At 44.6% G+C, this 27,221-nt stretch overlaps 1 protein-coding gene across 3 annotated transcripts in view; it reads left to right on the plus strand.

The window, feature by feature from the left end:
• Positions 1-512: 512 nt before the first annotated feature.
• The window catches only part of NAV2 (neuron navigator 2), a 770,363-nt gene continuing 743,654 nt past the window's right edge, over positions 513-27,221 (plus strand). For 2 of the 3 annotated variants that reach the window (XM_063608133.1, XM_063608134.1), the window contains exons 1-2: positions 544-639; positions 5,694-6,348. In XM_063608133.1, coding sequence (XP_063464203.1) covers positions 6,274-6,348 — 75 coding nt within the window. In that variant the 5' untranslated portion in view covers positions 544-639; positions 5,694-6,273. Of the gene's footprint in view, positions 640-5,693; positions 6,349-27,221 lie in introns of all 3 variants that reach the window. The other variant, XM_063608132.1, reaches the window with a different exon arrangement.

The raw sequence follows: 27,221 nt of genomic DNA on the forward strand, positions 1-27,221 counted from the left end.
TCCAAGAAGCAGAAACGGGTCTTGACATGCAGGCAGATTTCAGTTTGGTGTTGGAAAGAGCTTGCTGTCAACCAGAGCTCTACAATCAGGAAGGCAATAAGCACTGTCTTGGGAGCTTCAGAGAGCTCCATCCAGAGAGGTGTTTGGACACAGGCTGGACAGCTCCCTGATGGGATCCTGTCCAGGGGATTCCTGGATTTAGTGGGAGGTTGAACCAGGTGCCCGGAGGCATCTTCTGACTCAGGTTGTCCAACGATGCAGGTCTTCCTTAAAGTGTCAGGTGCGTCTGTCCCACAGAAGAAGGGCGTTAGCAGGCATGATTGGCATGTCTCTGCCTGGCAGGTCTGCCATTGAATAGCAGTAGCTCCGGAGAGACCCCCTCTCTTTCTCTGGTCCGCTAGCCTGGGAAAGGGCTCTGGACCCTGGAAGGGGACCGGGGTGGCGAGGCCGCCGATTGGCAGCGAGGCGCCATGTGAACTGCACTGGTTGGCTGGCGGGAGGGAGGAGGAGGCGGTTTCCCGGGTAACGGGAGGGCAAGGAGCGGCTGCAGCGGCAGCGGCCGCGGCTGAGAAGCGCGGGCCGGAGTGCAGTGCGAGACCGGCTGGAGGAGGCGGCTCCGCGAAGCCGGTGTGGGCGCAGGTAGGAACCCCCTATGCTGCCTCCCCCAGGTCGGGTCTGGCTGGACTGCCCGGCGGCAGGACCGGCCTGGGAAAGTTTGCGGTGCAACTGGGTGGGCAAGGAGGAGAGGACTTGGGGATGCTCTGTGCTGAGCTCCGGGGTCCAGAGCAGGGTGGGGACTGCCGTTGGGGAGAGGGCCAGCCCCTCATTGAGAGGCTCGGGGGCCACACCTCTGCTGCGGGACTCTGACCGAGAGCCAGGGCCTCTCAAGCCACCCGGCCGCAGCATAGATACCGAGCGAGCGGACGCATAGCCACCCGTGCGCGATGACGGCCGGCGGGCCCTTGTTCACAGATGCGCTGGGAAACTCTTCTCCAGCAGATGTGGGGCTGGGCGCCCGGCGCAGTGCTCCGAGGCTGCTCTGCGAGCTCGGGGGCGCACTTTCCCGGCCTCCAGCGACACTGTGCACGCCCCCATCCGGAGTGGGTGTGTGTCCCTCTGGGCGTACGTGCCTGAGGCTGTGCCACCTCCTGTGCGTGTTCTTGTGTTTCTGACTGTCTTGTTTGCGTGTCTCTGTGGGTTCCCCTCTGCGTGATTGTGTCTCTGGGTGTATCCCCGCATCTGGGTCCCTCTGTGTTTGCTGTTGGCATGGGTGTCTGTGAACGCCCTCTCCAGGTGCTTGTGTCTGAATACCGCTATTTGTGGATCCTTCTGTCGGCGTCTCTGTGTTTTCGGTCTGTGTGTCCTCCTCTCTGTGTGCTAGTCTTTAGGTGTATCTATGAGCGCATGTGTTTTCTGTCTGCGCCTCTGTTTTCTAGCTACGTCTGTCTCCGAATGTAGGTCCAGTACCTGTCTGCGCGGGTCCCTCTGTGGAGGCGTGCTTCCTCGTCTGTAATCTGAGCTTCTGTGATCTGTGTATATGGATGTGCGTCTGTAAGTCTGTATGTGTGTCTGTCTGCATGTCTGCGAGTATCTGCTATGCTTGTGTCGGTCTGTGTCTCTTTGCTGTGCCTGTCTGTCCATACGTGTGTATGTGTTGGTGGGGGTGGTGTAGGTGGATCGGATCCGAGCCAAGCCGGGGGCAACTAGGCCAGGCCTGCGGTTCCCCTGGCTCTCGCTCTCCCACGCTCCGGTTAGCTGCGGGCAGCGGGCTAGGGCGCGGGCGGGGAGGGGGCGCCCGAGCACCGGGAGCCGCTGTGCCTCCCGGGTGTGCGCTCCGCTGAGCCGGCTCCTTTCTTGCCTGCAAAGGGACTCAGGCGGCGGCGGTGGCAGCCCGCGTCGCCCAGCTGGGGCCCTAGTGACTTATTTTTGTGTGTGATCCTTTCTTTTCTTCAGGGAAGAGGCGGGAGCACGCTCCGCTCGCTCGCAGTGCACAGATAAAGGCGCCAGGGTTGGCGGCTGGGTCTGCCCTCCCTCCCCTGTGGCTTAGCAGAAGTGGCCGGCTCACGGGCTCCCTTTGGGAGCAAAAAAACCCCTAGATTAGAAACTCAGCCCAGAAACCACCATGCCTCCTTGGTTCTCTTTCATACCTCTTATGTAACTTATTTATTGATTGATTAATGAAAAGCTAGATTTCCAAGAAGCTCTTCTGTTTCCCCTATTGACACCAAGGGCTAATTAAAAATGCGATTTTGGTGATAAGTGTTAATTAGACCATTGGAAAGACCCTTCTTTTAGATGCACCCTTATTTTAGAAGCTTAACTCCAGGTATAAGATGAAACAGGTCAGGCCCCCCAACCCTCCAACCTTTAATCCAGATTTAAAAAACAGTTTCCCCAGTCCCGGCAGCCACTGGAGAGAGGGACAGGAGTGAGGAAAAGGCCAAAGGGGCATTGCCTGATTTTGCAAACTTTGGGAAAATCTAAGGATATTTTGCCAAAGCTGAGCTCACAATTCCAACACCCACGGCAGAAGGAGTAAGTTATAGCTAAGAAGGCCTGGCCTATGACTTGTCTGGCACCTGGAATCCTAAATTGGCATTTAACAGGGAATGAAGTTTTACTGCAGGAAGGGACTTCAGCGGGTCCCTCTGAAGGATGCCTCTACCTCTAAGACTAGGAAGCTTTTTCCTGTACCATCTATGTACTGGGCTATATCTCCAAACCTGTCTTTAACCTCTGTCCCACCCAACCTCCTACCCCGGGGTGGTTGCCCAGAGGAAGAAGGATTTGGGCAGATGTGGAATGGGAGTTTGAAGCCTTTTGGAGGCTGTTTGTACCAGGCAGGAAAAAGTCTTGGCAGTGTGTTCAGAAGATCTTCAGTAAGAGTGGGCTTCTCTTCTGAACTTTGAGGAGAAGCCAGGGCTTGCCCTCAATGCTCCCCACTCGTCTTATGGTGCAGTTTGGCCAGGCCTTCTTGTTTTTCTCCTTTCCCTTGCAGCTGCTCCTAACTGACTCATGACACAGAGAGGAGAAGCTGCTGATCCATTGCTGCATTTAGGGATCAATCCAGCAAGCATGTTCATTTCTCAACAATTCAGTTAAATGTTCCCTGAGTCCTTTCTTTCAGTTCATTTTCATTCAAGTGTATTTAAACATCCTGAGATTTCTCTGGCAGTAGGAAACCAGAGCTTTTACATCAGGGCATACTCTCTTGAAGTCCCCTCTGCCCAGTCAGGAAATAGACTGGATGTGGCAGCTAGCTAGCTGACAACAGCATCCTTGCTTCTCCTCTTTCTCCTGTGACTCTCTCCCCTCTGGCTCCAGCACAAGGACAGCAACAGCCCCAGAACTGGTGGAGACTGACTCCTAGAAAAAAACAAAAGGCTCACAGGAGGTGTTGAACATCCTCCCACTTCCTGCTGGTTGGGAGGTATTTCTGTGGCGAGAGCGTCTGTCCCCATGTGCACTTGGGGCGTGTGCGCCGGCTGGTGTGATGGGATGTGACAGGGTCTCACCTGGGAGGGAGCTCCAGCACAGGGGCCTGGCACAGAGTGCAGAGCTGTTCTCAGATACAGAGAAAGCCCAGAGCTGTCAATGAGGCAGCCCCGATGGAGAAGGCCTTCCAAGCAGGAGACCCTTTTTGGCACCGGACTTTTTTTTCTTTTATTATTATTCATGAGGAGGGCCAGTAGCTATGAAAAGTGTAGATTCTGAACTCAGCCTGCTTGTGAAAAGTCAAACAACAGTACTCCTTCCAGAGCAGCATGGATATGAGCAGGAACTTTGAAGTCAGACCTGGGTTCAAATTTTAGACCCACCCTTCCTCGCTGTGTAACTCTAGGCAAGTTACTCGACCTCTCTTATCTTCAGTTGTCTCATCTTGAATACAAAGCTAAACATCTCTATTTGAAGCAGAAGAAGTGACACACAGCATGCCCTTAACAGAGATGTGCTGAATAAATGAATATATGAAGCAGTAGCTAGCACTAAGCATATAGCAAACATTCAGTACATGTTAGCAATTATCATTTGATCACCTATTCTGTGTTAATAGGTGATCTTGATCTTTCCAATTTTGTGTGGTATCATTCTCCTCACTTTATAGATGAGAAAACTGAGATTCGGATTAAGTTACTGGCTTAGGGTCACACACAAAGCTGCAGTGTTGAGATTTGAACCTAGGTCTGCCTGAGTCTTTTAGTTTGAGGTTTCAATTGGATTCAGAAAAGGGTAATACGTATAGCCAGTTTGTCAGAGTTCACTTGCATTGTGGTCTGGAGCTAAAAAGAATGATTCTGAGGTTTCACCTTCGCAAAGGATCCCTTGAAGGGGCTGTGGAGATAGTGGTGGTGAGCAAAAAGAGAGTATCTACTTTTTTCTAAAAGCTCAGCTACTTCCTGGGTCAGCAGAGGGCTTCAGTCATTCTGTCTATAATGTCACCCACTCTTGGGTATACAAGATAACCTTTTGAACATTCTGCTCCTCACTGATTCTTACCAAATTCAGAACATCTGTGACTTGGGAATTCACTTGCAGAAATCTGTTCTGGCCGAGTGTTTCACGTGTGTGGGACAAGCCTTCAATTAAGAGGGATGTACCTGTGAAGTCACATCCCCTCTGCTGCTTCTCTCCCAAGCATCTGCTAGTCCTTCTCCTCCTCCTCCTCCTCCTCCCCCCTCACAAGCCCTCTGTGGCCGAGTCTCATGTCCGCCTCTTAACCTGCTTTGGCACTGAGCTGTGCGGAAGCCTTTTGTGATAGGGGATGGCTTCGGCCTTATTCCAAAGTAGCCACCAGTCAGGACAGCTGCAAGGGAGGGTCTGTGGGTTTCTGTCTAGTACCCGCTGCGGCCGGATCTGGCCACAGCTCTCCCGGAGGCTGGCATGGCCTGAATTGTAGAATGGCTAGTGCGTTCATTACAAATGCTGGCAAGACTAGTGCCTTTGAGTAAAGAGCTCCCCACCACCCATTCCTTTCCTTCCTGATGGTGCTGGTGTTGCGGGAGGAGGCATTCATAATTACTTGTTGATGCATGATCTTCCTAGCATCCTCAGATGTGTCCCCACCTCTTGGACTATTTACGGGAGGGTGTACCAAGTGTGAATATTTTTCTTGGTGCAGAGGTCCCTTCCTCTCTCCTCCCTCCCTGTCCCTCCGAGCTTCTGTGACGTCAGCCAGGAGGTGACTGAGTGTCTGCTCCATCTGCAGATTCCCAGGCAGGGAATGCGGCTCCATAGGCAGTTGCTTTTCGGCCCTGAGACAATCTCGGCTGCTCTTTCTCACCCTCCCTGAGGACCCTGGTGTCTCGCCTGCCATACACTGCCTCCTGCAGCTGTAATTGGGGGAAAAACATTGATGCTTTGTGCTTCACAGACCATTGCTTCCCTGTCTCTTCATACGTTCATGCCTTATTCCTCTGATGATGATGATGATGATGATCATGCACCCCATGGAAGTTTGAAAGATAACTCATTTCCAGCTCCGGTGTGCTTATTTCCAGAACGTGAGAAGTGGGGAGCCCGTGAGGCCCCTGGAGTTTGCTTGTCCATGGATGTGCTCAGAGGAGCTTGGAAAACGATCATCGGCTGCTGCTTGGTTCAGGCCTCACTATGTGGCTCCAGATGGTGGGAAAGACAGCTCGAATCTGTACTTTTCTACAAAAGACAAATCTGACTGTTGAACATTTTCTCCTCAGGTATGGGTCTTACACCATGAAGGAAGATGACAGCCCAGGAGGGGAGCCACCGCTGTGATGAACGCTTGCAGGAGCCATGAGGGGCGGCTTTCCGTGCAGTGTTTGCAGTGATTTATGGGAGTCAGGGGCTGCCAGAGAGGGATGTGGATGTTATCAGCTTGGTGGATTAAATGCCCATTTACATTGTTATTGACATATAAATTATCTGTGCCAAGGAGACAGTGAAGGAAAGGGTTTCTGGGGCAGTAATGTGGTATGTGCCTCAGGATATGGACTTGTCTTTGCCCAGATTTGTCCTCTGGGCTCTCATGAAGCGAGTCTCAGACCTAAAGTAAAACCCCAAGACTTAGCTCTCATGATGCCGGCAGCAGTCACCCTCATTGCAAAGGCAGCGGTGCCGAGTGAGGTTCCCGAGTGGATTTTAAGAAGACAGGAAGACCTTTGAAGAGGTGGTGCTGATTTCCTTGGCTGGCGGGAACTCTGTCTGGCTGTTGCATGCATCACTTTTGTGTGGGTTATTTTGTTCCTCTGTGGATTTGGAAGCATCGCTGAAGGAGAGAGAGGATTTTATTTCTGGGAAATGGAATCGGTTTCTGAGTCCAGCCAACAGCAGAAGAGAAAGCCAGTTATCCACGGACTGGAAGATCAAAAGAGGGTAAGTGGCAGAACTTTGTTGGTTGATTGGATTATGGTGCTGGAATTGCTAAGTGTGATTCAGAGAGCATAGGTGGTCATCATCGAGCATGCTTGTCTGTCTTTCTCTCCGGAAGGAGGTAGCATGGTGGCTTGAGATTTGCTATGTCTCGATGCTGGGTGTCTTGACTTACTGGTAGGCAAGAAGAAAGATAAAGAAAAGGGAAAAAAAATTCAGTCCTGGCAGCCAAAAAGGCAAAGATTTATAAGCGTTAACTGAGGGAGTTAACAAAAAATGTTGGTGTTCTCAAAGTCTAATATGAGTTTCTTTGTACTGAAGCCCCCTTCGGGATTCACACACTCTTAGCACCTTTTGGAAATGTTGCTCCTGACAGCGGAGGTTTTGTTTGAATTATTCTCTGTGTGGTTGTCTGGCTCTTGTGTTTATGGATCAAAAACATATTCTACTGCACTGTTTGGCCCTATCCGTGAGAATGTCACAGCCATTTAAAATGGCCTGTTGAGCGTAGGTCATTTGCTGTCATTGGTCTGAAAGCTGCAGTCACCCAGGACCTGTGTCTACCAGTTAAAGTTCAACTTGTCTTTAAAAGGCAGACGCGTTGTGGAGTAGCATAGGGTGGTTGGTTGTCTAGGAAGAAAGTTGAAGCTACATCTTCTCACTCTTGGGGCATAGCTAAGACCGGGGCGTGGCAAGGGTTAAATACAGCTCTAGCAGAGTCCAAATTTTTGTTGAACTGAAAATAATTTCTGACATTTCCTTTGAAATGTTGTGGATGGTTAAAAAAAAAAAAAAAGACTTCTGATGTTCTTTCAGAGTGGTGTGGGTATCCCTCTCCTCCTGAGTCTCAAAGATTGACTCTTCCCAGTGTGAAATACACATGGAGATGAAAACTGTCCTTCTGACTCTTCCCTATGATTTTATGTGGCTCTCTCTGTGAGTGTGTATGTGTGTGTGTGTATGAAAAAGGATTTTGTATTGCATTTTCTCTGACTTTCCAAGGATAAAAATAATCAAAAATAAACATTTTATAAATATTGACTCCATTCCTAACAAAAAATTCAATTTCTGAAACTGCTGTCGCTATAATTTGGGAAGAATGCCCACTATCTTGGGAACCTAGATAAGTGGGATTTGTTTTGTGGTGTTTGATTTATTAAGTGTATAACCTACTAGACCTGTCTACTCCTATTTCTACGGAAGCTTTCAGAGAGATAGGAGAAAAATCAATAATAGTTGTGAACAGAACCCAGGATTGATTGCATTTGACTAAATATTAGCCAAGTTTGGTATCCAGACACTTAGTGGAGGAACATTTGGGACCTCTGACACTGTAGACAATTTTAATTGGGCTGGTACAGCAAGATAATCTGCAATTATGATGGCTTCTTTTTGGCTAGGTGTAGATGTCTGCATTTCCCATCTGTTCTTGGCTCTGGCTGCGTTGGGTCCACATGTACTATGGAGCCTCTGGAAGTAGAATATAACCCCAAGTGAGGCTCTGCGGCAGCTGGGGTAACATCAATTGGTCATGCTCAGCTGACATTCATTTTAACTTGAACTCTAGCCGTCATGGCGATTATTAAATTTATAATGATATATGTAAGATCCATTTTAATGAGTCTGCATGCTTGGGTGAGCTCTCACTTGCGCTGGCAAAATAAGGCTTAACAGAGTATTACATTTCATCTTCTACTGAATTTTCTGGGCTGTGGTTGAAACTTTGTGTAGAAAGAATTAGATTGTTTTTCCTGATAGGCATTGTGATCGAGTTCCACATTGCCCAGAGTACAGTTTCTGGGCTTCTAGAAATACCACCACTGCAGTAGCTTCTGTTGGCGGCAGCAGCTTCTGTTGGTGTGTGCATGTGTGTGTTTGTGGGTAAACATACACCCCATTTGCGTCAAGTGTGAAGCTAAACAAGCCTCTCAGCGTGCAGCCTGGAATGTCTTGTCCACGAAGCTGAAAGGCGACTCTACAGTGTTTTGGCTCATATACCTCGGGTGAGCTGAAAACTCCTCTTCAGGGGGGATTGGCTGAAAATCCAACAAAGGCACAATCGAGGCATCTGCTGGAGAGCTGGGAAGTCTCCACCAGCATGCTTAAGTTACCAAGCATTCATTGGCACCAGATCCTCCTGGCATTTCTGTCTGTGTGTAAGAGATGTTTAGCGAAAGACAATTGTGAGATAAGTCAAGAGACAAGGCAGAGGGCTAGCTAGATCCAATTTTGCTGTATTTCCCAATGTCCCAAGAAGGAAAAGCCACTTCTCATGCACCTGGTTGTAGCTTGGTGATTGCTGGGGGTTTCATGTGGATGAAATGGCTAGTTTAGGGCCAAATAGGATCTGGCTGTTTGTGGGTATGTGCGTATACCTTCTGCAGTGAAAAGCGTCATGGAATATAGAACTAGAGACCTGGGTTCAAATGCCAATGGTGCTGTGTGTTAGCTGTGCAACCCTGGGAAACCTACTTAACCTCTCTGATTTTTAGAGTCTACATTTTCAACATAGGACAATGGGGATTTTATTATAGGGATATTATTAAGATTAAATGGAATGTAGCTGGGAAGGACTTTGGCACTCGGTAAATATTTAAGAAATGTTCCACATATCCTTGGGATAGATTGCAATGTGGGCTTTCTTTTTTTCCTTTTGTTCTTAGAGGGCTGCATGTGATTTTGTTTTAAATCCTTAAAAAAATACTCAAGTAATACATACACATCACAAATCTGAATGTTATAGAAGAATACAGAATATAAATTTCTCATTTCTCTAATTCTATCCAGCAGTGACTGCTATTAACAGTTTTGTACATATTATTCTCGACTTTTTTGGGTTTGTGTTTCTTAATAAAATGGATTCATGCCATACATATTTTTAGGAAGCTTGCTTTGTCATTTAAAATAATGTGGGTGTCTGTCTGAGTCCTTACATACACACCCAAATCATGCCTTTTAATCACTGGATAGAGTTACACTGTAGAAGTGCCAAAATTTATATTATTAATCCCTTATAGATGTATATTTAGGATGTTTCCAGGTTTTTGGTTTGGGCTCTGTTTTTTGATATTACATAATTCCAGTATTCATCTATTCAAGAAGTATTTATGAAGTGCCTCCTTGTGCCAGGCACCTTTCTAAGAGCTAAATATAAACCAGACATACAAAGCCACTTTTTTCTTGAAGCCTATGTTTTAGATCAGTGCTCTCCAACAGAACTTCCTGCAATGATGGAAATGTTCTATTCATGCACTGTACAAATCAGTAGCCACTAGCCATATCTGGCTACGGAGCACTTGAAATGTTACTAGTGTGGCCAAATTTTAAATTTTATTGAGTTATAATTAGTTTAAACTTCAATAGCTGCATGTGGCTAGGGGCCACTGTGGTAGACAGTACCTTTCTGAAGAGCCAACAACAGGCAAATAACTACACCATCAATTTCCAGACACTGGCCTATGCTCTAAAGAAAATTAATAAGGCAAAGTTGGTGTAGTGAGTGAGAGAGGTATACATTTCATATTTATGATTATTCTTGAATTTCCCTTTTAATTGATGCATAACTTAGATTCAGTAAAGTGTGTGCTTTTAAAGTTTACAAATCAATGAAGATGAATTTTTCTACCTCATACACACCGATGCAGCCACAGATGCATAAGGTATTAAGATCTAGACCTCTTCTCTTGCCCCAAGAGGATGAGCTTTAGCTGGTATAAGGGGATGCCTCCCTGAGGAGGTGTCTTCTGAGCAGAGACCTTAGCGGCTGGCTGTGGGAAGATCAGGAGGCAGCTCTCAGATGTGAATGTGCCCATTTGTCCCCTGTGCCAGGAGAGGTTATCATTCAGAGCTCTCAAAGCTCCTCCCTATTCCTTTGAAGACTTACCTGGGTGCCACATATAGATGGTAGCTCTCTATGCATCCCTAACTCTTGTCAGATTCAAATTCTGTGCTGAAGTGAGGAAAAAGCCGGGGAGACAGGGGGCTTCTGCATAGAGAAATTCAGTGAGGTAAGTATTGTTCAGTGCTCTAAGAACCTACTTAACTAGCATAGATTGGCGAAGTAAAATTTTCCTGACAGACACCTATTGATCAGTCAAGGGAATGACTTTTTGATTGATTTTTCTCTACTCTTCTTTAGAAGTTTGTCCTTCACAGACAGAGGTTTCCCACAGCGGATGAACACTGTAAAATAAGAATTGTTGGTTTTTTGTTTTTTTTTTTTTAAAGATGCTTGATGATTGAGTAGTGACAAAGATGGTTCAGTTTGAATATTCTCCTAGCTGTCAACTTCTCAGCATGAAAGCCTTCTGGAGCCAGTTTTTAAAAATGTCTTTGGAGAGTGTGAACTCGGGCTTAGTGTAATTAAAATTTCTAGGGTTGGCTGAACTGCTCTGGATCTGCCAAGCCCTGCCCTTCAAAGGGTAATATACTATCATATTTGCCCCATCAGCCTCTTGTCTTCATTTTTATTAATGGCATTCCCAATTTCCTCGTCACTTGGGTTTGCAACTCAGAATTGTTTGACCTTCTCCCACCTCACAGGCCCACCACCTTCTTCAATCAGTAGTGGAATTTCTAGTCTCACTGCTACCACCCTAGTTTAAGGTCCAGGAATTTTTGCCTGGATGGTGGCATAGTTTCCTGGCTGGCTCCCTTGTTCCCATTTCTCTTTCTTCAGTCCTGCATGGTACCTGTATGACATCTTACAGATGTTTTGTTTACCCGGGAACAATGCCCATGTCATTCAGCAAGTCAGGGCTGCATGCCACCACCCTCCCCAAGGTCAATCCCAGGCCAGTAGTGAGGCTGGGCTACTTTAGAGGGATTTTCCTTGGCCATAGTGATATGAGCTCTGGGGCATTGAAGGTGTGGTTAGGGGTCTGGATTGATGGATACTGACATGTTAGGTGAGGATGAGGCTTCAGCCCCAGCTCCCCAGATGAGCTGAAATGCTTGTTTCCTGGCCTGGGCTAGTGTTTGCTGCTGCTCCTTTGGAGCTGGAGGTAGCAGCAGTTAGTTACAACTGATCTGCCTTCTGACAGGTCGCTGCCTGTAGGGCCCACCTGTCTTCCTGACATGAATGAAGGGAGTGTTAAGCAAGAGCTTAGGATGGACAGTGAGGACCTACCACAGCACATTTAAAATATCACTGAAGAAGAAAGGAGAGAGACTGTAGCCAGATGCAACTCCATTCAGTAAGCTTTGAGACCTGACTCAGGTATAGGGTCAGGGGGGAGGATGGCAAAGGGGTCAGACCAATTCCCAGCCTTCATCTCAATGAAGAGAATGTGAGATAGCATGATTAGTCTTCATTCATTCATTTATTCATTCATCCTGCTTTGATGAGTACCTACTGTGTGCCAGCCAGCCGCAGCATGAAGCACTGGGATCATGATGATGAGCTTAGATATTGTCTCCTGTTTCTGGGCACTTCCAGTGTCTTGGGGGAGGCAATTCAATCAGCAGTGACTGTGTTATTAGGTAAGCATCCTTCTGGTTTGGAGAGGTCAGGGAGGACTTCTCTGGAGGAGGGGGAACGTGAGCTCTGCCTATAAGGGGCCAAGTGAAAGGCACACTGAAGAGAGAACTAAATAAGCAGCTCACAGGGGAACCATGTGGCCTTTTGGGGGGCTGCAGCTGGGATGGATGCTGGCTGTTATGGACTGAATTGCGTTTCCCAAACATTCATGAAACCTTAACCCCCACTGTGGCTGTATTAGGATTGTTTTCTAGGGAATAAAACGGCCTTCTTCAATCAGCAGAAATGAATGCTGATATTTTTTATTTTGGCTTAATTTTCAACAGTGAAGACAATTTGACATTTTTCTGGACCTGATTTTAATGATGCTGGAAAAGTTGGGTTATTTTTGGTCCTTAAAGCCGCTAGAAGTTGAACAATGATTCAGGCACCCTCATAGGTGGCCATTCTCCATTTATTTGACAGATTCATGTAAATTGCACAAGGATAGCTCTGAACATAAGTAAACTGAATTTACTTTGGCTTTGCAGCTCTATCCCAACCTGGCTTCCAGAAACCAAATCATTGAGTCCTCAGCACAAAAGAAGGATGAAATTTAATGCTAAGTGGTATGCAGTGCCAGCCTTCCCACTGGCATCCTGTGTAGAGATCCAGGATTGGCACATTTGTTAAAGCCCTTTTACTTACCTGATCTCTTTAGACTTAATTTTATCCTATTGGTCTGTACTGTGTCATTATTTATTCCTTTCTTAAACTATCTGAAGTATGGTTTTAAACTGGAGGGAGAAAGAGCAGCAATGTCACCTAGGTTGTTTGGTATTTGTTAATCACATAACTTTGAGGCTTTATTAAGGGGATAATTTATTTAACCTTTCTAGCCTCTCCATTTTCATTATGAAAATTAGGATGCTAATAATACAACTTTTGGTGAGGATTATGAGATATAATGTACTTGAAGATTTAACACAGTACTTAGCACATAAGTATTAAATGATACCTATTATAATTCTTATCATACGTTTCCCTTGCATTATTTTGCAAAAATCCCTGTAAGAGGCCTATTGGAGGAGTAAAATGGGGATGGGGGTGGGTGGCTGCTGCTACTACATTTGAGTTTCCTTTTGGTTAACTGAAGGTCACATAAAATTCCTTCTGGTTTAAACTTGTGTTATGCACATCTTTCTAAAAGAAAGTGTACTTTTCTGTTTCAGAAGTACAGTCAGTGGAGACAACAAAATCTTCCTTTATGTAGCAATCCTGTAATAACCACTTCGACTTCATCTTTCCACACGTTAAATTACAATATACAGGACCCTGGCATGTAGGGATTAGGTTAAACCTTTGTAAGTGTGTCTAAGACACCCCTTACAGGTTGCATTTTTACTTGAAATTTTTTTTTGAATTTCATTTGATCCACTCTGTGGCATCCCCTATAACCTCAGCACCAGGAAAAAAAACCTGGTTACCTAGAGGTGGGTTACAATTAATCAAGGTTTTCCAAAACCCATCCTAGGCTACTTTGCTCCTAAAGCTTGGATCAGATTCTTCCATGCCTGGGGTTTGAATCACAATAATGACATCTCTGACTCCCATCCTCAGGGCATTAATTTTTAATCTTCTTTCTCGTTGGTATAATTAGAAAGAGAGGGATGTGGGGGCTGGGAAGAGAAATGAGAGGAGATGCGGATGGCAGAGCAGGAGTAGATGTTTTTTTACAACACAGCTTCTTCCAAAGATGAGGAACAACATTGCAGCCTTGCATCTACATTCTGAGTTCATTTGCGGGGAGGAAGCAGAGGCAAATATGGGACCGGGACAGGTGACTGAAGAAGCCAAGTCAGGGTGATTCCTGACATGGGAATTGGAGGTCATTTGGGGAATGAGCCAGAGCCATGTAACTGCATATGTTAGAGAGGAAAGTTAAGAACTGGGCTTGGATGTACAGGGGATTTCTTCCTTAAGCTGAGTAAGTAAAGATAAAGTTACCCAAAGCTGTATCCATTTCCAGCACCTACACTCCCTTGAATCTCTGGGGTCACAGTGAGACTTGAGGGACAAGAATCAGGATGTTGGTTACAAACAGCAAGATCCTATGTCCTTCATCTCTTGTGAAGCCATCATAGAGGTACCAATCTGGATACCTAGGAACAGTGTGCCTTTATGTTCAGAATCCAGGTTTTTGTCTGCTTCTTAGGTGAGTAAGGTTCCTTCAGACCCCCTCTTCCCACCTCTTACACAGAGGTGTGTGAGTCTAAATTTAAGTTAAAATATTTCTCCTTGTTTCCACTGTTATAATTTAAAAATGCAATAAGTAAAAATCCTTAATGATGTGAGAAAATCATCATGAGAAGCTAAAAAGTAGGATAAATAATTGTTCTTAGATACACTTTGCACCTCACATGTGTAAATCTATATTGAATTGTTTGCTGAAAGTCTCTCTTTTTCACTAGCCATTCAGTTTCATGTTTGTTTCTGTATTCAGAACACATATTACAGTGTTCGGCATACAGTAGATGATCAGGAAATATTTGTTGAATGAATGAGTGACAGTTGACATTCCAAATGAGAGGGTAAAAGGGAGAGTTAGGACTCTCCTTTGACTCTCTGAGTTAGATTCTTTGTGGCACAGAGCAGTAGTTTCTTAGAAAGGAGAAGGTTTTAATTGTCTTTGATTTGGGATGGGAGAAATAGTGTCTGGCAGCACTGCTTAGAGGTAAAAGTTCTGCATTTGTGAGTCTTTATGCGTGTGGGGATTCATAACTGTGAAGACCCAGTTTTATTATTGTGAATCTATTATCCCTGTCACCCCCACTGTAGAGACATGCCTTTTCCCTTTGAATTTCCACGGGTCCATGGTGACAGGTGACCTGGAAGGTCATTTCATTGATGTCTGTGTTGGCTGATCATTTAGAGGTAAGATAAGAGGCAAGAACTGTGGCTCAGATGTACCCAAAAGGGGATGTACTGAATAAATCAGTGCAAAATATGCCCTTACATGTTGCAGCACAATGGGGCAAATTGTGAGAGCAAGTAATGAGGAGTCTCAGTTTCTGAGGGCAGAGTCAGTGTCCTGTTGAAGCCCATGGAATGTTCTGAAATAGAAACAAATGACGTCACCAGTCATTTAGAAATGCTTACCCAGAAGAGAAGGTGGAATGCTGTTATTCTTTCCAAAAAATAGAATGCATTCAAGAGAAACAGCTTTGAGCAAGGAGACGCTAATTAAGGTTGTTCCTTTGAGTGTCAGCCAGGCTTCAGGAAATCAGGGGCTCAAGATGCTGCCATGCGTGCCTCCTTGGCTGTCGGGTCACTTCTCTGCCTGTCTTGGTTCAGCAGGTCCTTTCTCTCCTTCCCAATACTCTTCCTCCACTGCTTCTCATGGTTTCTTTCTCTTCCCTCTTCCCTTCAAGGCTGATCCTCATTGCCCCCACCCACCATCACTACTCGTCTCTTTTATTATCACTGTCTACTGAGAACTTCCCTCTGGGTTTCTTAGTTCAGAGTCATGAGTTGATCTAATTGGCTTATCCCATCTTTTTGTGCCTAGAAACTGACAAAGACTCTTTCCTTGACTAAACTTCATTTAGGCTCCTTTGAGCTGTCTCTTCAGCCAAATCTCAGCCTTGGCCCCCATCCTGTCTTTGGCCTGCCAGCCTGGTCTTAGCAAGAACTGTGCTAAGTCAATTATTAGCACAATCTTCCCACCCTTGAGACCTGATCAAATTCCTCATTCCCCACCTTTGATGTATGTGTCCTTGACCTGTCTGTAGCAAGCATCCTGTTAGGTCAGTTTAGCAAGAAGCCCCCTATCCTTGACATGTCCTCTTGGTAATTTTCCACCCACTGATCCCCTGTCACTCTGCCCATAGGCTATAAATCCTCAGCTGTCTTTGCTATATTTGGAGTTGTGCCCAATCTCTCTCCCCTGTTGAAATTTTTGCTTTTATTGCAATAGTCTCACATAAAGTCTCTTCGACTGTTTTAACAAGTGTCAGAAATATATATTTATGTAAACAAAGCAAGTCCATAGAGATAGATCAGCCACCCAAGTTCTTTGTCTGTCCCTGGGCCAGTCAATTATCACTAGGGTAGGGACAGCGTCACATGGTATAAAACCTAGCCTTTGAGGGTGGATCGCTCCAGAAGAAGGCATGAGTGGACAGGCAGTGATTGACATCTCTAATCTATTGGGAAAAACCTGGTAGAAAGGGGAGGAAGAAGAAGGCTGGAGAGCAGGGGGCACTCTTTGTGGTAGATGGTCAGGGGAGTGATGGAATCATCTCTTGAATGTTTGTCTTTCCCACTGAACTGCCCCTGTCCTCGCAAAGCTCAGTCCAATGGAGCAAACAGGCATCAATTGGATACTTAAATAAATGTCTACTTAGGTCCCACAAACTGGCAGATGGAATATACCAGAGAAGATGGAGTTCTTGACAATGGAAAACAGGAAGCAGAATGATGAGGTGGAAAAAACTGTGACAACTGGAGTGATCTGAGTTTCAATCCTGGCCTCAGAAAGTCCTGGGAAAAAGTCCAGAAATCTTGGGAAAATTTTGTAACCTCGCTAAACTGGCTTAGATACTATAAAATGAGGATGGCAATAGTTTCTGCCTTGTAGGGTTGTATTAGGTTAGATAAAATGAGTAAAGTACTTCGCACAACACCTGGTGTATTTTGTTGGTGCTGACTAAAAGTGAGCTCTTTTTTATGTCTCTCAGCCTCTGCTAAGCATTTTGTTATTGAGGTTTTAGTGGGTCTACTTTGGGACTACCATTTCTTGTCCATAGAAATCTGAGAAAAAGTCACACTTTACATTGGACTTGGGTTCCAATCCCAGCATGTCACCTCTCGAGTGACAGGCATGACTGGGTGTCACATCTTATCCTTGGGTATCAGTTTGCTCCTGGACTGGTGTGAGATTCATTGACTTCTTGGTCTATCTAGCCTTTTGTGGGCATTTGGTATCTAGGTTGCTTTTGGGGATGGGGGGATCCTTCTGCACGGAAGGTAGGCCAAAGTTCCGGGCTCTAAAGTGTCTTCCTCCCTGGATGCCATCCACAGTCCTGAGGTCACTACATGAAGCCCAGGGAGCCAGCTTCCTCTGCCATCTGAGATCAATACAGCTTGAAAACGTGAGTGTGGGATGTGTGCGCTCTCTTTTCTGGTGGCCGTCAATCACTGGCAGGGCCTGCCATAGGACAGCAAAGAGAGAAACGGCAAATAAGCATTTGCATTAGTAGAACATCATGAAGCCCTTTGCCTACGGTAATTGAAAAAAAATCTAATTTCTGCTTGTGTCCCTGGAGTATCTTCCCATTTGGATTCCTATAGAGTCTCCAAATCTTGTCAACACAAGTGAGGTGGTGGAAGGAATTCACCTGCTGGAGCTGGGTTAAGAGGAGAATCCCTAGGCTCCCATAATGATGCCCAAATATCATGGATTTCAGCTAGATTAGGGGGATAAGGTAGAGGGGATGGAGAGGAGGTGAGTGAGGACAGTGGCTCTGGATGGGGAGGAGGATGAGCTGGAGAGGGAGATGGACTAGCAATTGGTGAGGCCCTGTAATGCAGGTGCAGGTATACACTGTCACTTTAACTTCACTTGAACAGCACACACAAGAGAGTACTATTGTTCCCACTTTACAGATGGGAAAGTAAAGACTCAGAGAAGTTAGGTAGCTTTCTTATAAGTCCAACAGCTAGAAGTAGTAGACCAGGTCTCGAAGCCAGCTCTATGTGACTGCAAAGCCTGTGCCATTTTCCATCATATACCATTATTAGACATTAACATTCCACTGATCTAATTTCTACCATATTATTACCACCTTATGTGTCTTTAAATTGACTCATTTTTTTAAAATTGAGCTTTGTCACAAGGGTAATATCAATGAGATCTTGGGTTTTGATGAGCTACTTATTTTTCTAATACCCATTGAAATAAAACCACGATCATTAACTTTTTTAAAAGTTCGTCAATGTACCACCTAAAATAATGTTGTATACCACCAGGAGTACACAGACCTGTTTGGAAAGCACTGCTCTGTAGCATAAATAATAATATAATAACAATAGATAACATCTGTAATTATTGGACACTTGCCATCTGCCATCATCATAGTGAGAAGAACACAGGTTCTGTAGTTACCTGGGTTTGCAATTCAAATCTACCATTTCTTGGACATGTGACTCTGAGAAACTTAGTTGTCTTCTCTGTGCCTCAGTTTCTTCATTTATAACATAGGGTAATAATAGTATTATTATCATTTAGAGCCATTTTGAGAATTAAACATATTAATAACATTTAGAAACATGCCTGACACCTACTAAGTACTATGTCAGTATTAGTTGTTATTTGTTTATCAGTTCATTCATTTGATCATCCAGTCATTCAACAATTAATGTTTGAACATGTTTTGTATATCAGACACTGTTCTATTATCTTTACAACAATCTGATGATGAAGGGTTTTTTAAAATTATACTTTAAATTCTGGGGTACATGTGCAGAATGTGCAGTTTTGTTACATAGGTATACACGTGCCATGCTGGTTTGCTGGTCCCATCAACCCATCACCTACATTAGGCATTTCTCCTAATGTTATCCCTACCCTAGCCCCCCACCCCACGACAGGCCCTGGTGTGTGATGTTCCCCTCCCTATGTCCATGTGTTCTTATTGTTCAACTCCCACTTGTGAGTGAGAACGTGTGTTGTGTGGCTTTCTGTTCCTGTGTTAGGTTGCTGAGAATGATGGTTTCCAGCTTCATCCATGTCCCTGCAAAGGACATGAACTCATCCTTTTTTATGGCTGCATAGTATTCCATGGTGTACATGTGCCACATTTTCTTTATCCAGTCTATTATTGATAAACATTTGGGTTGGTTCCAAAGGTATTATTATCATCATCCTCATTTTACAGGTGAGAAAACTTAGGTTGAATAGTTTTCCCTGACATCCCCCAGCTAATACGTGATGAAACTGAAATTCAAACCCAAGTATGTCTGAAGCTCTGCTATTGTGATTCATTTCTATCCACGGAATACTTCTGATACCAAATGTGGGTTGTTCTTTTCCTACACCAACCAATTCTCTGACTGCGTGTCCTACAATTCAATTCAATTCTGATGCTATCTGGCTGGAATTAGCATCACAGCCCACAGGTTAAGGGCTCAGACCCACAAGACCGCCCCAACTTCAGATGCCAATTGCATGTCTAGACCACCTGTACCTCTCACTGAAAATTCCCAAGACCTTCTCTTCAGGTTTGATGATTTGCTAGAATAGCTCACAGAACTCAAGAAAACAGTTTGCTTATTACCGGTTTATACAGGAAATAACTTGGAAAATGGCAAATGGAAGAGATGCACAAGGCAAGGTGTGTGAGAAGGGGCATTGAGCTTCCAGGCCTCTCTAGGGCCTCCACCCGCCCAGCACTTCCCTGTGTTCTTCAACCTGGAAGCTCTCTGAATCTCATGGTTTATGGATTTTTATGGAAGTTTCACAACACAGGCATGATTAACTCAATCTCCAGCCCCTCTCCCCTCCCCAGAGGGTGGGGCTGAAAGTTCCAACCCTAATCACATAGTTGGTTCCTCTGGCAGCCAGCCCCCATCCTGAACCTTTCCAGAAGTCCACCAAAGAGTCACCTCCTTAACATAAACGCAGGTATGCTTGAAAAATGCTTGTTATGAATAACAAAAGGTGCTCCTTTCACTCCTATCACTCAGGAAATTCCAAGGGTTTCAGAAGCTGTGTGCCAGGAATCAGTGATGAGAACTACATATATATTTCTTATTATATCACAGTATCACAGAAGCCGTAGCTGGTTCTCTTATCTGCTCTGCCATTGCTACCACCCCAGGAAAGGAAGCTCTCCTTCCTGACAGAGGGATGCTTGCTTATTTATTTCCCAAACATGTGGCCAGACTTTCTCTTGAACCAACTGATCCTTGCTTGGTGTTCTGAAAGCAGCCAGTGTCACCCCCTCTGTCTCTGTCTTCCAATTTTGATCCTAGTCATATGTGAATGGGTCTTTAGCTCCTGCTAGCCTGTTCTGGCATATTTGTGTCCCCTGAAATGTCTACCCAGAGCCCCTGCAGTGTCTGCTTAGAGCCCCTGAACACAGTGGGCCATCACTATTGGAGCACAGGACTGCAAGAGGGATACAGTGACCTGGAGCAGACAGATGCCACGGTAGCAGTACAACAGCCACATTCACACATGAACATCCAGTTCTCCAAATCTAAGGAGTTAAGGGTCTGTTTTCCACTGTATAAAATAGGGATTTGCTTTACAGAAGATGTCATCATGGAATTCTTTTAGTTAGAGAACTTTACAAAAAACTGTCACCTTTTGTTATTTTTCACAGATTTGTTTACTATGCAAAGCTAGGTTTACCCATACAACAATATTTCGGTTTTTGTTCGTTCACCTTCTGTAGGAAGATCTCTGGGAAAAATTTTATTAATCTGAGCTTTCTTTTGAGGTAAAGAAATTCACCTCCTTTTGGAAAGAATGAGCGACAAATGATCCCATCTGAGGTTCTTTTCCAGATATGCTTAGAGCCCAAGTTTCACAGATATAGATGATAGAGTTCAGAGAAGACAATAGCTTATGTTTGGGCAAATCTCAGTAAGACTGGCTTTCCTAGTGGAAACAGAAATGAAATCTGTCTACCTTCACCTCATTCTTTCCAGTTTTCTCCAACCATCTACCCCTAGTCACTATTCAAGATTCATCTCACATTTCTATCCATTTGAAACCTTCTCTGTCACTTTCCTCTTATTCTTTCTTCTCTCACTCCTTTCAGCTCTCTCCCTGTTTTCCTACCCGATACATCATTTCACTGAATCACCTGTGGCTTAAGAGCATGCACTGTGGTCAAAATGATGAAAGTCCTGGTTCAGTGACCTTCAGAAAGTCACTTCACCTCGGTGTTCCTCAGCTTCCTTCTTTGTTAAATGGGGAAATCAACAGCTGTTATAACCTGGGCTTGGTGTGAGGATCAAATGAGAAAATGCAAGCACTTAGCAAGTACCTACTAGACAGGAAATATTCAGTAAGTGCTGACCAGAAGCAGTAATAGTGGTAATTACAATAATTTTGTTCCCAATTAGACTCTAAGATGCTAGAGGGTGGAGATTGAGTCTCAGATTTGTTTTCTACCCTTCAGAGTCATAGCATAAATACTCAGTGTATTTAAAGAGGCTTTATATTTTATGTTTTCCCTTCTGTCTGCTTTATTAGAATTGGGTTTAAATACACTTAGTGTTTTGCTGATACTTAGACCCATTTTATAGAGTGCATGAGTCAGTGATTAAATAGTTTGTTCATAAGTGTTTATCTTCCTAGAGCAATAAGCATCTGGACAAAGCCTTGTGCTTTGAAAACTCCTGTTCTTGGTCAACTCGCTGAATGAGTGAAAGCCCAAAGGGAGAGCCACCTTTGCCCTTTTAGTAAGAAGTGAAAGTAGGCCTGATTATTGAAGGAGCCAGAGAGGAAGAATTAGAAACAGCTCTGAGAATGGGGAATTCTTGTGGGAGATGTCAGTAACCCAAATTATCTCTCATTTCAGCAGCCACTAAAAAGAGCCCCACCTGGCCCCTTCCCCTGGAGGGGTGACCTCTCCCCTGAGCCAGCATGATGGGCCCAGCTGGGGTGAGGAGTGAGCAGTCATTAGGGGTCAGGTTACCAGTAAGCATGATGTCAGGGTGGCTCCTGGCTCCTAAGAGCCCCATGCTAGCCAGAGAGAAGAGGCAGTAGCTGTACCCAAAGACTGTGCCCCTCTGTGGAGCCCTGCTAGGCCTGGAGCTCTGGATGGATGGCAGGAGGGTGTGGATGGCTTCTTCTCACCTGTAGGAGAGCCAGGGCTGCTCTTCCTGCTTCCTGCTTGCTTCTTCTAGCTGGGTTGTCTTTCTGTAGCTTTCCTTGGGATGCTAGTTTGCAGATGAAGGGTACCAGGAGCCCCTGGGTGAGCAAGCATGTGGCTGGATGAGTTGAAGAAAGGCTCCAGATCCCTAGGATAGATCTGCCAGAGCTGTCAGTGGTGGATCAGAGGCAGAGAGTGATTCTGGGAAGAGCTGGGTCTGGAATTAAACAGACCCCAGATAAAATCCTGGATCCAACTCTTACAGTGGAACCATATGCAAATCACCTCTCCATGAGCCTCAGTTTCCTCATCTGTAAAATGAGGAGAATAGCACTTTTCAGGGATTTTTTTTTTCTGTTTAGGAGAGAGCACCAAGGCTGTCTGAGAGACCCTGAGAAAACACTGAGAATGTGCATAGTGAGATCTGGACACATGGCAGCCACTTGCTGTCCCTTCCCCGTCCTCCCACTCCCAAGTATTAAATAGATAACTAGCTAGAGTATACTAGCTGCAGTTTAGGAGCTGCTATGATATTCTAATGATGTGTCAGCTCTTCATTTTTTGTTTAGTGACTGTTGAGAGCAGTTTTTCTTAAGTCTGATGAATTCTCTTTGGTATTTGGGTCATTAATCCAGAGTCATCATTATGCAGACAAGTACACTGAGGCCCAGAATTGTCATGACTAGGGTGGGAGAACCAGCACCAGGCTCTCAATCTGGGTCATGTGGCACCATTTGTAACGTCCTGGCCTCTCAATGTTCTCACAGCCTCTGAGCATTTGATTCACGGTTCCCTCTGCCAAGAACAACCGTCACAGTGATTGTGCTGACCTATTTGTCCACCTTTAAGATTCAGATTGGAGTTGCCTCTTCTGAGAAACCTTCTCTGCCTCCCACCTACCCACTGGGTTGGGAGCCTTTCCTCTGACTTCCAAGGCCCCTTGAGCTGACTTCTACAGTGGCACTTCTCACATTGTTTTGAGGAAAGCTGTTTCCCTGTCTGTTTCCCCTACTTGAAAATGAGCTTTTCAAGAATTCAAGCCAAGTCTTACTCATCTTCATATTTCTGGTTTTATGTCTGGGACATTGTAGGTACTCCAAGAACTATTCATCCAAACAATGAATAAGTGAATAAGCAAATACCAAGAGTATAAAGTGCTCATGGTGGTGGGGTTTTCAAGAGAGCTCCCACTGGCTCTCTAGATCCTCCCACCCATCTGCTCTTGGAGTCATCTCTGCCTCTCACTGGGATGGTCTCCTTGCCAGTGGCCCAGAGTGCAGCTATTCCTTTCTTGAGTTGTATGTCCATCCTTGTGGGCCCTAAGGACTAGAATGCCTCCTAAGTCAGGTCCAGAGAAGCCCAATATTTAGGGTTTGTATTTAAGACAGCTCTTGCAGCTTTCTTATGGCTCTATCCTTGGCTGACATCCTCACAAGGACTGAGTTCCCAGAAGATGCATTAATGGAGACATCATTATATTGTACCCCAGAGCTGGAATAAATAACTCTTATGTGCATTCATTCATTCACTCACACATTCATTCAATGCATTCCTCCTTCCATTAGGACACATAATCACAAAGTGACTGTCTACAACTTTATCACTCACATGGCTCCCGTGTCATTCAGAATAGGCAATTAGATTTTCCCAAAGGCCAGATTTGGGGATCAGAAGGGCAGGCTGATGGAGCATCAACAAGTACTCTGATGTTAGCTTTAAAATATGCAGTAGAATCCTGAAATAATCTGAAATAATATGTCTCTCCCACTCTTTCTGCTTCATATTCATGCACCCTCAATGTCCAGTAGCAGGTTCAGAGCCACAACTGCTATTTTTTCCTCTCCCAAGGCAAGGAACAGCCAGCCAGCCAGACCAAGAGGTCCTACAGGATTTGAAGTCCTTAGAATAGTGGCTACATTAAGTTTGCTTTTGGGTAGAAACAAACAAGCAAGTTTCCTGGTGGCCTCCCTGTTCATCTCTAGGTGAAGTGAGGAAAACTGATGGAATGTTAAAGGGGCCAAGCTTCTTCCCATCTACTGCAGCAGGACTGTATAAGAAGAAACTGGACCTGAGGTGTGTGTGGCCTTGGAAGAGCCATTTCACTACTGTGAGCCTCAGTTTTCTCATCTGTATGATGAGGCTAGTAATCCCAGCCCTTTATCCCTTATAAGGTTGTTATGAGGATTAGATGAGGTCATATTTGTGAAAATAAAAAGAACACTAACAGCTAATGTTCACTGGGTACTTATTATATATCAGGAACTGTTACAGTTTATATTTTATAACTAAAGGACCTGAAGCTAAGGGAAGTTAAAAGTCAAAGTCACACAGCAAATAAGTGATAGAGCATGTATTTGTTGTCTGACTTCAAAGCCTAAGTAAGCTTTTAATCATATTTTTCAGATAAATTTTTCAGATTTTAGCTGTGCAACTTGGGACAAGCTACCTCTTTCTCAGGTCTTCAGTGGTGCCATCTGAAAAGGAGACATGGCTCAGATTAACGTTCAAGTCCATTTAGCTCCAAATTCCTGGTTATATTTTAACAAAGTATACAGACACACACCATAACTCTTTCTTTCTCCAAGTTTGGTCTTCTTTGAGCATGGAATGACTTGACTATTTACAGAATCTAGCTGAGAAAGTGTGCTGGAGAAGCAAGCAGATTGTAACGCACATCTAAATAGCAGAGCCGAGCTTCCTAAGTGGGAAATGGATGTTGTAATACAAAGGCAGTTAGGGTCCTTGGAGGTTTCAGCAGGATGTAATTATGGTTCTTTAAAAAGAGGCTCGCATATGTTTTTGAGCAAACTTAACAGATGCCCGGATGTCATGTCTATATTCTTTAGGGAGTCTAGGATGACTAATTTTCTACAGCAACTTTGCATAGCACATTGGAACGACCCATTGCAAATCAATTCCTAGGGTGCAACTTAATGAAAGCTTTTATTGATGATTCAGATTAATAATCTAAAAACCTTTATAAAATGACCACAACTTCATTTCTGCCTGGTCTACTCTGTATTTGATAAACAAGATAGGCAGTTCTGTCCATAGTTATCACTTAATGTGATTTCTTTTTAAAAAGAAATCTTTAACCAGGCCTGTTCATGGAGACTGAGGGTTTTAATGCTGTGTGGTTCATTTTTAGTGCAATATCCTTTGCAAACTTTTGTGACTTCCTTAGAGATTTTCTTTGAGCTAGGTGCCCTAGGGAATCTTCTAGATGGTTCACTAACATTTTATTGTAGAATGAAATGCACATTGATTCTACAGAACCAATGCTCAGTTAAGGCAGTTTGGGGGCCATTTCCTTACCCCAGCATACTCTATCTGAAAAAGCCTCTTGGAAACCCATGTCCTCCTGAGGTTGTTGTGAATATCGAGCCGGTGCATCAGGAAATCGAAAGATAACAAGTCTAGTTTCCTTTGGTAGGCACCTTGACATCTCTTTTCTTGCTGGAGCTTTAACCAGTCTGATAAATTTCCAATCAAGTCTTTTGAATCAAGTGGCTCTAAGACCTGGTACAGGCTTCTGGGTTCACTTCTCTGTATTAGCTGCCTTGGAGCTAAGAAGTTTTCCTCTTAATAATAAACAGTTGAAGATGGTTGAACACAGAAGCCTTGCATGTGTTTGGTTTGGGCAGAATATCAGCCTTTCAATTGCCTCCAACTATTCATAACCCTCCATAATTTCATAGCCATCGATTTCCCCTTCTCCCTGACACGCTCTTTCATTGGCCTGTTGCCCACATCCTGTAATTGTGCCAGTCACCCCTGCGACCTTTCCTTTGCTGAGCTCAATTAATAATGTACTCAACATATTTCCCTGTTGCATCAAATACCAATTTGGCCTGAATGAGTGAAAGAATGTCTAATGAGGAAATGGTTAAGTCTTTCTTGCTGGACAAGCCTTTACATTGAGCCGGTCTTGGGAGATGGGGGAAGAGAGGAAGCTGCATTGTACTACTTGTTCAGCAAGTTTTTCTCAAATTCCACAGCAGAGACTTGTTCTAATTACCTAGGTCCAGCTATTGTGCAGGTGAGAGTGTGTCATCTGATGTGGAAGACTCTGAGCATCAAAGACCTCAGATGGCACAGTTTTTGGCACGTGGTTGCCCACTCCTCAAATGTTTCTGCTAAATATTTTAGACCATGTGGAGAACAATTACAACATGGAATGGAATGTTTATTTAGGAAAGGAGGAAGCAAGGAGAATAGTCCTCCCTTTCCTGTGATACTTTGTGTCCTAAAATGGCCTAGGAATGTGCTCAGTCAGAGAAGGACTGGCCAGCCTGGATTGTGTAACAATCAGAGGATAACATGGCGCCTGTGCTTGCAGACTCCCCACCGTGCACAGATACATCATTTGCAGTTGCTTTGAGGGCCAGCTTTGTTGACAGCTAATGCTAAGGGGACATGCACCAGGAGACATGGCTTCCAACCTTGTGTAACAGCAGCCAGCTGGGCTCTCCAATTCTGAATTTTGGGACGATTCCATGGCTTCATGGGAAGAGGGCATTTTCTTGATTGTTTGCTCCTGAGCTGCCTGTAGCCTCATATGTAGAAGGTCAGAGATGGAGGTTCTTTTAAGACCTTCTAGTCCAATTCCCATTTTTCAGACAGAGAAGCTAGGGTCTCAGATGGCAAGAGACTTAATGTCACACAGCAGCAGGTTAGCCTCTGTAATCATTGCTGTCGCTGGAAAAGGATTGCAGAAAAGTGAAACAGCCAAAATAACCAAGCTTTATTGAGAATTTACTCTGTGCCAGACCCCATGTTAAGAATTTTACATGCATTATTTCATTTAATCTTCAGGAAAATTCTGGAAGGTAGATACTGTTTATTATCTTGATTTTTTTTCCACGGGGCAATGCCGTTTGGAGAGAATAAGTGTGGAGGAGCCAGCACTCAAATCCTTACCATCGGAGGCCAGAGTCTGCATTCTGAATCACCATGTTCTTCCTGTTTCCATCTGATTCTAGTTTAACCCTCCCTCATTTTACAGGTTAACTCTAACCCAAAAAAGGGAAGCAACTTGCCCGAGACCCTTCAAATAGTGGAAAATATTGTTATGGTGACTGAAAGTAGTTAACGTTTATTGAGTACTTACTGAGTGCTTACCAGGGATTGTGCTGTGTGCTTTTCATTCACTTGTTTGTTACCATAATTCTAGAAGAATGTAGGTAGTACTAGCTGAAGTAACTGATGGCTAGGGAGCTTAAGAATAACTTATGCCATATTTTATAGTTATTAAGTCAAGATTCAAGAGGAAGCCATCCAACTCCAAAATTTGACTTCCCTAATTCTGCTCTGCCAGGCCAGCATCTTGGAATCAACTATGCCTACCTTTTTCTGTATCAGGTTTTTTTTTGTTTTTGTTTTTGTTTTTTTTTGAGATGGAGTCTCACTCTGTTGCTCAGGCTGGAGCTGGAGTACAGTGGTGCAATCTCGGCTTACTGCAACCTCCTCCTCCTGGTTTCAAGTGATTCTCCTGCCTCAGCCTCCTGAGTAGCTGGGATTACAGGCACCCA

Source organism: Pan paniscus, chromosome 9 (assembly GCF_029289425.2).
Source record: "Pan paniscus chromosome 9, NHGRI_mPanPan1-v2.0_pri, whole genome shotgun sequence".
Classification (NCBI taxonomy): domain Eukaryota; kingdom Metazoa; phylum Chordata; class Mammalia; order Primates; family Hominidae; genus Pan; species Pan paniscus.